This window comes from Rhea americana, unplaced genomic scaffold (assembly GCF_003343005.1).
Source record: "Rhea americana isolate MKP2758 unplaced genomic scaffold, rheAme1 scaffold_33, whole genome shotgun sequence".
NCBI classification, from domain to species: Eukaryota; Metazoa; Chordata; class Aves; order Rheiformes; family Rheidae; genus Rhea; species Rhea americana.
In genome coordinates, this window is record NW_028186457.1 from 5,133,666 (window position 1) to 5,144,517 (window position 10,852).

Genomic DNA, 10,852 nt, shown 5'->3' on the forward strand with positions numbered 1-10,852 from the left:
CCGGGCCCGCCGAGGCCGCCGTCGCGCTGCCGAGCAGGGGGAGGCGTTTTCCCTCGAGGAGCTTCTCTCTCCGGCGGCAGCGTGGCCGGAGCGGGCGGCTGAAGCGCGGCAGAGCTGCGGCCGAGGCCCGCAAGGCTGAAGCGACCTGCCCGGGTTCGTCYGCGGGGCCGCGGCGCACCTGGGAGCTCGGGGGCCGCTCGGGGCTGGAGCAGCGCGGCGCAGATCAGGTTTCGGTGGCTCCTGAGGGCCTGGAGCTGGACCAACGAGCAAGCGCCGTGCTGGCGAGCTCTCCTGCCCGGGCGGCCACGCACTGTTCCTCGCTTCTCCCGGGGTGCCAGCTTGGCCCGCTTCTTTTTGCATCYGCAGTGGTGTCTCCATGCGGTTCTGTTGAAAACTGAATGGGGCTGGAGCTCTGGCTTTGTCCCCTTCCCTTGTGCTTAGTTTTCAGAAGCTAAGCAGAAATCCAGCAATCAAAGGTTAAAGGCAGCATTAATCGCAAAGCTAGAATACCCTCCCTGAGCACAGAACTACTATCTCGGGAGCTGTGTGCGCAAAGATCCTGAGGGGAGCTAGGAGACAAACGCTGTTAGGGTTACAATTCTGGTAATTTAGATCTGCTGCCTCCGATGGCTCGTTACTTGAAGACTGATCCCCAARGTTCAGTCTCGTGCGTGTCCTCTGGAGAACGTGCCGTATGCTTTCCTGCGGTGCAGCGAGATGGGTAATGCGCTTTCCGCGAGCAAGCGGAATGGCACTCGGTGGGTTTGTCTGCAACTGTGGGAGGGAAGGCAGGGGCCAAAAGCTGTAAGTGGATTTAAACAAATGTGCTAGCTTGAAATGTACTCTATTTTGAAGAGGACTAARACTCTCTTTGGATACTTCCTACCCTTAAGATTTCTTGCTGACTCTTGTAATTTGGTGATTTATTCTGAAACCTATTTTGAAATCTCTCTTTCAGGCCAACAAATGAGACATAGAAACTGGCAAAGGCACATGCAAAATTATCTTTCTCTGACACCTGAGTTTTTGTTACAGATGAGTGAAGAGACAGACATCTGCTGGTTAAAAATTAAGATTTGAAGTCCACATATGGACACTGAAATCAGCATCTCTAGAGTTTTAACCACCTGGTAGCTATATTTAAAGGCAAAGATCTTCTGTAGTTCCCTGTGAGAAACTCTGGAACTTTTATGCTTATCCCTGTAAGACACAGGGGTTTTGCGTTCRGCGCTAGGTTAGTGGGGGTGTTAGCAGTATCCTAAGCTCAGACTGTTCTGCTGTGTGTGCATATTCCTGCCCACTGGGTCTTGAAGGTTGTTTTCTTTGACCAGCTGGTGTATAAGTTGGAGCCGTGCTCCCTAAGCTGCGGTCTGTGCCAACTGGCCAGTGGGTTACAGGCAGTATTGTTTAACTGGGAAGCTCCCCAGTTGTAACAGAGGGCTGCAGGCTGTGACCAGCAGTGCATGGCGTGACAGGCTGTGTGGTGAAGAGCGTGCTGTGCTGTGGCTGGGGACAGCACTGTCTAATGGGTCCCGTTTACATGCCTAGTCCCTCTGTGTGTCTCCAGCTGTAACRTGGTGCCTCTGTCCAGTATGTGGACTGAGGCATTCCTAGTCATCCCCTGGTGTGTGACTGGCCCTGTGCCAGAGTTTGCTGGAACCATGATTCAAACATATTTTTACAAGGCCTGGCAGAGCCTCTTGATGTCATGTAGACCCATGCCTGTTTGCCTTTCATAACCTAATTCTTCTGTGGTGGTAATAATACCTCAGAAGTAGTGATATGTTACACAGTGCTGAGGCCTGAATGGATGTTTATTTTCAATATCTCAKTTTTTTGAAAAGGGCCAGAAACTGATCTCTTCTTTCATTAAAAGCTTATTTTAAGGGATACTGTAGATGCTGAAAAGGGAAAGGAATATTTAGTTAAAAAGTGGTGTTTTTTTACTAAAATAAAAAATGCCATAGCAGAACTGGCACAGGTTGCCCAGAGAGGTTGTGTTGTGGAGTCTCCTTCTCTGGAGATATTCAAGGCCTGCCTGGATGCAACCCTGTCTAACATGCTCTAGGTGACCCTGCTGAGCGGAGAGGTTGGACTAGATGATCTCCAGAGGTCTCTTCTAACCTTACTGATTCTATGATTCTAAGTATTGGTAGGCTTCTGACATGCCTCATAGTAATCTGAAGTGGATGCTGCAGTCAAGTACTGTTATCCTTTGCATTTTTAGTCACTTTTCTACACCTTCCATGTTTGGACTGAAATTATCAAGAACTGCTKCTTGTTTTTTTTCTGAAACTAGTTATGTGAGTGTTTTCTATCTTTATCCCTTAAAACTTAAAAATGCCTTTTAGAAAATTTTTTAYCAGAAGATGTTAACACTTAGACTGAATATTGACTTTTAATTCTACTGACTTGTGGAATGAGCTGATCTGGGGAATGGTAGTACACTTTTTTTTTTAATGCTATAACTTAATAGTCTTCAACTTCACAGCTTTGTGATATTATCCAAAATCTGCTAGTGTTTAAAGGATTCATGAAAAGCCTGTAGATAACCCAGATTCTTCTTTTTTTAGATGACTTTAAGCCAGCATCTATTGATACGTCCTGTGAAGGAGACCTTGAAGTTGGCAAAGGTGAACAGGTGACAATAACACTGCCAAATATTGAGGTGAGTTGGGTGGCTGAAGAATAGCAGGCATAAGGAAATGACTTATTTTGTTGTTAGTGTATACTGAACACAGAAGGATATGAAGTTTCAGTGCTGTTTCAGAGCTGCCTGTGTAATCTTTAAAGTATATAAAAACAGTTGCTCTAAGAATGTAAAATTACAAAGAATCTAAATGTTAAACAATTGTGCTGTGACTTTAAGTGTATTCACTGTATTGGAAATAAGCTGTAGGATGACCCTGAAGTGTTGTGTACATAGAAAAGCTCCATGTGGATGTTGGCAGTGCAAGTTTCCCCTTGGTATTTATTGCTGTAGTGCAGTTCTAAAATGGGAAAGACTGGAAGGGGAAAATTTATTACCTGCCATCCGTCACTGCTCTACTGGTATTGTAACTGAAACCTCTTTTGGTGAAAGGAGTCTTGCAGCAAGCATGCCTCTCACTTGGAAGTAAGCATTTAATCAGTTTCCAACTAAGCTAGGTGAAGTCATGTCCTAGTTAGTCACCAGCTGCTTTTGGTCATGGCTAGCATGAATCTAATTTGAATTAACTGATGACAAATTTTTAAAGGCTAGAAATGATCAGTTATAATGAGCTTGTCATTCTGTGAAGGATTGTGTTCTGGTTATAAAAAAGACTACTGCCGTAACACTGATTGCACTCTTCTGATTTAATAGGGCTCAACTCCACCGGTGACTGTTTTCAAGGGCTCAAAGAAGCCTTACCTAAAAGAATGTATCTTAATTATCAACCATGACACTGGAGAATGTCGCCTAGAGAAACTTAGTAGCAACATCACTGTGAAAAAAACAAGGTAGGTGATTTACCAGAGAAATAACTGTCATCTACTTACTGTGGAAAKCATTTTATTACTGAGTCTAAATTGGGATATATTTCCACCCATTGTTATTTTTAGCAAAACATAATTTTTGAAAAGTCCCTAGTCTTGCTCAATAGAGTGAAACACCTGTTTTTTCAGCACATGGACTTCATAGTTTTTGAGCCTTGACTGGTGGAAGAAATAGGAATGGGTTTTTAAACTGAAAAATTGCATGTTGTTGAAGAAACTATTTTTTAAGTGCATTTCAAGGAGAAAAAATTTGTTTGTAAAGTAGCTTGCCTACTGTCTTCTGACTTCTATAGGGGGAAAAAATAAACATTTTTGACACACTTTGGTAATATTAATGGCTTTTATCCTCTTATACTGAGTTTGCATTTTTTTCCTTGCTACTGAGTTCATATAAGTTGCTTCCAAAAGAATTATTATGAGGTAATTCTTAGCTAGCCAGGTGTAATAACAAATCAGCTGACACAGGGTTAAAAAGTTGTTGGCACTGTGTATCAAAAAATCAATTCTTAATACATCTGTATGTAATTATATGCCAGTATGATAATGTACCTAGAAATCTAGGTATATGAAATTTAGAAAAGCATGGCACTTTCATAATGTAAGGTACTGTTTGCATCTTGTCTTCTGGAATCATTTAAAATCTCTTGCTTTTACATACAGAGCTGAAGGAAGCAGCAAGGTCCAGTCTCGTATTGAGCAGCAACAGCAGCAAATGCGAAATGCAACTAAGATTCCAAACAATGTTAAAAATTCTCCACCAAAAGAAAAGATGTTTCCATCTTCTCCTATGGATGATATTGAACGAGGTAAGMAAACTCTATTGTCATATAAGTCTGCTCTTGGTTTGAAGTAGCAAAGGTGTGTGGCGGGGTTTATTCCTTTTTTTTTTTCCTTTTTTTTCCTTTTAGTTTGAGGTTCCCATTGGACACTGAACATGTATGTGCTTTACCCTTACGTGAAATGACCACTCTGGCTCAAGTGGTATTATTTGAAACTTCTTAACAGGTTGTTTGGTATGGGTGGGCTGGTTTGTTTGTTTGTTTTTAACCTAAGCCTTAWGAATGCCATGATTCTCACTATCCTATTTCTCATTAATTCTGTCTTCTGCTGCTMCTAATCAGGGATGTAGTTTCGTTGTATTGTGGCACTGGAACAGACTCAGTCACTTCCCATTTTGACATTACTCCTCATTCTTTCTCTGCTCTCAACAAACATAGGTTACAGTGCTTTACAACTCAAAATAYATTTTGAATTACTGGATAAGACTCAAATGAAAGAGACAGATAAAAGCCAGCATAAATCAGCCCTTTAACAGAGCCATATACTGTATTCTTGGAAGACTTTGATTCAGTGAAATTCTCATCTTTCATCCTGTAGAAGCCTTGTTTTCCTTTGGAGAACAAGAAATATGGCAAGCAGTAATTACTTGCTGTATAAATGTTGACAGGTGGCAATTTCATTAACTGGAACTGACATCTGCTTCCCAAGATGTTCTGAATTCCATTAAACAGATTTTAGATGTGTCATTGTGAGGGTTTTTTCATTTTGGTCTTAAACTCTGTCCAGAAATCTTTATACTACCAAACAGATGCATTTTAAAGTTGCAAAGACTAGAATATTTGAGCACATGAAAAGATGCTGTTTTTTTTTTCTTGGTGGTCAGCGTGTGGTATTTTTTCCAGAACATACTGCAAGTCACCGAAGTGTTGGAAGTGGCTTCCAACATGTATCAAGTTCCTTTGTACTGCTAGTTCAGCTTTGACTACTATTAAAGAATGCAGAGTAATTTAAAAACAGGACCAGAAGGGACCTTATAAGGTCTTCTAGTCCATCCTTTTGTCCTAAAGTAGGATTCCTAACAYGATTAGTTAACCTGTCCTTAAAGCCTGCCAGTGACAGATCCTGTGTTCTCCTTGGCAATCTATTCCAGAGTTTTGCTCTCTTACAGTCAAAGTTTTTCCTAATACCTAATCTGACATTAAGCCCAATATTATTTTCATATTTATCATGCAAGTACAGAACAAGATATTGTGCTTTTTAGCAGACCTTACTGTCCTCAAAATCTGCTATGTGTTTCCCATTCTCTCTGTGCGGTGATGCCAGCTGGTTCAATATTTCCTTGGAAGTCAAGTCTTCTAGATCCCTGATTCACTTTCATTCTCTTCTAGGCAGACTGACTGGTCCAGAAATTTCCTGAAGTTCAATTAGTGTTTCAGCTAAGATTTTTAGCAGTGCCAAGTAGAGCAAGAAGACTGTCTTACAGGCTTTATTCATCTTTATATGCAAAGAATCACAGAATTGCAGAACTGAGGTTGGCAGGTACCTCTAGAGACTGTCTAGTCCAGCCCACCTGCTAGAGCAGGCTGCCCAGGACTGTGTCCAGTCAGGTTTTGCATATCTCCAAAGATGGAGACTCTTCAATCTCTCTAGAAAACCTATTCCAGTGTTTGACTACCCTAAAAGTGTGTGTGGGGGGGAGGAAGGGGGGAATGATGACTTTCTTTTGTTCAGATGGAATTTCCTGTTTTTCAGTCTGTGCTCATTGCCTCTTCTCCTCTCACTGGGCACCACTGAGAAGAGTCTGACTCTTTACACCCTTCTATCAGATACTTACAAATATTTATAAGATACCCTTGAGACTTTTCTTCTCCAAGGTAAACTAAGGCAGTAAAGGCTGTTCTCTCAGCCTCTCCCCATGTGAAGGATGTTTGTGTTCCTTAATAACCTTTGTAGCCCTTCACTGGACTCATTCCAGTGTCACATCTCAGTATAATGTTTGTCATTTCTACAGCAGCATGATGTGGTAGAACTATGTTTAGTGATCCGCTTTAACCTACACACCCTCTTCATAATTGTTGCCTACTAAATTCTTCATCGTGTGGTTGKGTAATTGATTATTACTGCTTAAGTGTGCTACCATGAACTTATTCCTTTCAATATTCTTCCATTTTTTCCCCAAGATCGCTTCAAATTCTAAATTAGTTTATCTATAACTCTTCTTTCCATGTTTGAAAATTTAAACTCTCTAGCCTTTTTCTTTCAGAATTCTAGGTAGAGATCTTATTCTTTACACTTTGGTATTATTTGTTAGGCACTTGCTTACAGTGTGGGATTATTTATTTATTTGTTTTTAATATGGTGAGAGCAGGAAGGAAGGGAGTTAAGTGCATAGGACTTCAGTGGTGTCCATTACCTTTCTGCCCCAGATGGACTGTAGATTAGTCACTTTTTCAGTCTTTCTTCTCTGGAAAGCCTGGAACTCTGAACTCAAGTTACTGTATAAAATTTCCATCTACCATGATTCAGTGGTCTGTTTCAGTCTTCTTACTTCAGCAGCACTACTGTACTTTTGCCCAATTATTGTGTATCCTTTCTGCAAGACTGAGCTTCCTCTATATGCTGGACTTCAGCAAGTATATATCACAAATGCATACTGTGCAACACAATCCATACAGTTGTACCCTCCTAAATGTTAGTCAGGTGAATTATTTCACCAAGAATACAAATTGAGTCATAGTTTGATGTGTTAACTTCCAGTATTTCTTGTTTACCTCTTGCTGTTCTAGCTTTTTTTCCAGACCTATAAAGAGAAAAGGGATTTGGTGAAATCCTCCTAGCTCTAAACTGCAGAGTTCCTTTTGGTCTTCTGTATGCTAAACTTGGTTTTAAGCAAAATGTCAGCAGTCCAAAAGCATGTATTGATTGTAATGCTAAACTGCTAGGAAGCATTCTAGGTGCAGCTACTGACATCTTGCTACCAACTTATCTGTGTGTTTGTGACTGCAACATTTATTCAGTGGATGGCATCTTCAGGGATGCTAAAGAAAATACAGATAACATGCTAGCTGTGGAAGTTAAAGGCTGTGTGGGATGCACTACTTGTGGAGTRTGGAATTAGATTTGGGGTTCACAGTCAACCTTGTTCTAATGCTTGGCTTGAAAGGGAGAAACTGCTCTTATCGTGGGAGCAGAAAGCCACATTACAGGCCTTGTATGCTTATATCTTTCTTCTTTTTTTTTTTCTTTTTTGAGTTGCTACAATGCATAAATTCAAATGTTCTCTGGATGCACCTGACTTCTGTTGATTTATTTTCTTTGTCCTCCTTATATTTCAACTATGTTGAATGTTAACTGAGAAACAAATCTTTTTTTGCAGAGCTAAAAGCAGAAGCCAGTATCATGGACCAGTTGAGTAGCTCAGACAGTTCATCTGACTCTAAAAGTTCTTCATCCTCTTCATCCAGTAGTGAAAATAGTTCTAGTGATTCTGAAGATGAGGAGACAAAGTCCTCTCTTCCTATGTCAATGCCATACTTGCAGCCACAACCTACAGTATCTGCCATGCCACAACAGGCTGTCCCAGACAAAGATGCCAGTCATAACAGATCCCAAGAGAGTAGTGGTCATATGATGAATACACTACGTAAGTACAAAGGCTGTTCTTTTCTTAGTACGCAGTTCCAGACGTTGAGATTCTGAAAGGAAACCATATTGTTTTTAAGTATGTCTCTGTTATAATTAAAATTGTGGGAAGTGATGCTAGGGTTTGATTGTTCAGCAGAGGTCTGAATTAGACACTGGAATAAAAGTTTCTTGGCCCTCAGAGATATTAAATTAAAGCTGATGCAGTTGAAAATATTTCCTAAGCTCTTCTGGCTTCCTCCCAGTTATATACGTTGGGACTCCAGAACAGTAATTTTGTATTGAGAAGATGTGAACTAACAGGGCACTCCCAAAACATATGCTTATAATTTCTTGGGTAGAACTGTGGGAAAAATACTGTACTGGTAATACTCTGAATTACAGAAGAGATGGCATATTTTTAGCTGCTTCAGTTTCTATTATTCATGGCACTGTTCCACTGGACAGCATGGCAAAACTCTCCTTTGCATATAAAGGAAGGMGGCTATTTGATTTTAGGTGATACTATCTTATTTCACCCCTTCAAACAACTGAAAAAGTAATTCAAAGAATTGCTGTGATCATCTTCAAGAAGTGCTTATTGCACAGCCTGGAACTGAATGTTTGATGTAGTCCAGTCTGGACAGGGGAAAACAAATGAAAAAAAATCTGAACAAACCCAACAGCTAGGCAGAGATTTGTTTAAGGTGGGTATCTAAATAGATACAGCAGGCATATTCAGATGGAGAAGCTGTGAGTTTTCAGCTATGGTGAYTCTGAAAATGATTGCCTCTTTAATTAGGTGCCTAGCTGCAGGCTCCCAGTTTGTGAAGAGATTTCCATAAGCCTGCTTTGCTAAGATCTTTAAGGTTCTTCATTTATATGTAAACTAGTTATACTGAAATCTTACTCTGGCATGTCTACTTATTTCATTACTTAGTAGATAATGCAAACTTTTTTAATAGCTAGTTTTTAAATACACAAATATCTGTGCCATTTATTTATGTACTGTATTAAAGGAGATAAGATTAGACTGAAAAGTCCTGTGACTTCATGTCACATAAAGTTCTAAATGCTCTTTTCACTGCCACTGTAGAGAACAATGTCTCCATGTTTATAATTTGCATAACTTTAGTGTGTCACTTATTTCAACTTTATTCACAGGTGGGATTTCCCATTCTGTGTGCTTTAAATAAACATTCTGAAAATGAGATTAAGCTCTGTCCTCAGTGACAAAATCCCAACTGGCAAAGTTTCCCCTGAGAAATAYATGTATGAGTACAAGTGACCCAGTTCACTAGTTCCAACAGTCAGAGTGAGGAAAAAAAATGCTGCTTAAAGCATGACAACATTAAAACTAGAACAGGGGAAGTTGGTGGCTTGATGGTGCTTGAGAACCATGTTGACAGGTGGATCTTCTCTCTGTGGCATCAAGCCTCAGGCTTGAGTATCTGAGCTTGCCTAGATCTTTCACTTAATCCTCTGTACCTCTGTTATGGTTACTGATCTATTTACTAAAAACATTGTCTTCAACTTCCAGTACTGGTAACACTTAAAATACACTTCTACAAGGCAAAGGTGTTTTTTTTGGTTTTTTTTGTTTGTTTTTTTTTTAAGTCATTTTCAAGGCAAATGTGTTCTTCTAGCTCCCTTGCCGAGAGAATCTAGCAGGAGAGCAGGAAAATAATAGGGAGAACTGGAGAAACTAGATGGATAGCACATGGTTCTAGGTTGGATGGCAAAGGGGTTCTCAGTCGGGGCCCTGCACACTAACGTCTTTCATCTCAAATATTGTTTTACAGAATTAAAATACTGAAGCAACAAATGTCAGCACAAGCTGTTTGAGCTTTGACTGCCTATGTGCATGCCTGTAGGATCATGGTCATAGTGGGTAATTGTGAAGCTTTTCTTTGGCTTGCTGTGTGCAGTCAGAAAGCTAGGTCAGAGCTAGGGAGCAGACTTTCATCTTGCATATGGAAATCATACAATTGAAGTTTTGTGGAAAACAGAAGTGAGGCCTACCCTCAAAATACTGCTACTCTTCTTTTAAACCTTCAGAAGTTAATTACATAGGCACATGAGCTGCATCATGATATAGTTTGCAAGTACTGACACTAATTAATCTGGTCTTAATATTTAATGATATTTGCTTTCTGTTAATAGTTTATTTAAACAAGAGTGTTAWTTTTTTTCCAAAGCCAAATCAGCATATATTCACTATTCTGAGGTTGTCTCTAATGTACACAGCGCTCAATACAGCTTCTTCTCTTGATACTTGGTGCTGGTACAGCAGCAGTCATGAAATCATTTTTCACTGTTCTAGCTTGGTATAAGTGTGACAACTGAGATCTGTGAAATGTGGATCATTTTTTTTTGTTTCCTCAGTCCCTAATAAGTTACATGAATACAGTTAAATGCATTGTGTTATATTATAAATGTATTGCTAATTTAGAAGTTTAGGAAATGTTGTAATTTGCAGTGCAATCTATTTCACCATCTTGATATTGCTAATCAGCAGTTGGCACTATGAAAATTGAATTTTTTTTTCAGTTTTACTGCTGGCTCATAAGTACAGTTGATTCTAGATATTTCTCCAGAGCCCTACTTAAACGAACTTTCCATTCTTGCACCAAACTCACCTGAAAACCATCAGTTCTAGTCTGTGTTATTCTGCCATTTTTCTGAAGGTGTTTTTTTAGGAGGTAGGAATATAAAAATGGGCCCAACAGTTTTCCCTGAAAATGAATCCTAATACCTTATTTCTGATTCTGGAATTTGGAGTTCTTGCTTTTCCCATCTGTTGACTTTCACAAGCATTAGTGTCTTTGGCTGGTGTTAGAAGGCTTGTTTGATTTCTATGAAGTATGTTGAAACAACTTTTGAGGACTGTGGAATCGCTATTTAGAAGTTTTTTTTTTTTTTTTTTTTTTTTTTT

The 10,852-nt window shown here is 39.8% G+C and overlaps 1 protein-coding gene across 1 annotated transcript in view; it reads left to right on the forward strand.

The window, feature by feature from the left end:
- Positions 1 to 748: 748 nt before the first annotated feature.
- Positions 749 to 10,852, forward strand: part of EAF2 (ELL associated factor 2) — a 12,473-nt gene continuing 2,369 nt past the window's right edge. Inside the window, exons 1-6 of the mRNA XM_085311054.1 lie at positions 749 to 758; positions 1,568 to 1,590; positions 2,549 to 2,668; positions 3,344 to 3,480; positions 4,177 to 4,322; positions 7,673 to 7,939. Coding sequence (XP_085167180.1) covers positions 749 to 758; positions 1,568 to 1,590; positions 2,549 to 2,668; positions 3,344 to 3,480; positions 4,177 to 4,322; positions 7,673 to 7,939 — 703 coding nt within the window. The remainder of the gene's footprint in view (positions 759 to 1,567; positions 1,591 to 2,548; positions 2,669 to 3,343; positions 3,481 to 4,176; positions 4,323 to 7,672; positions 7,940 to 10,852) is intronic.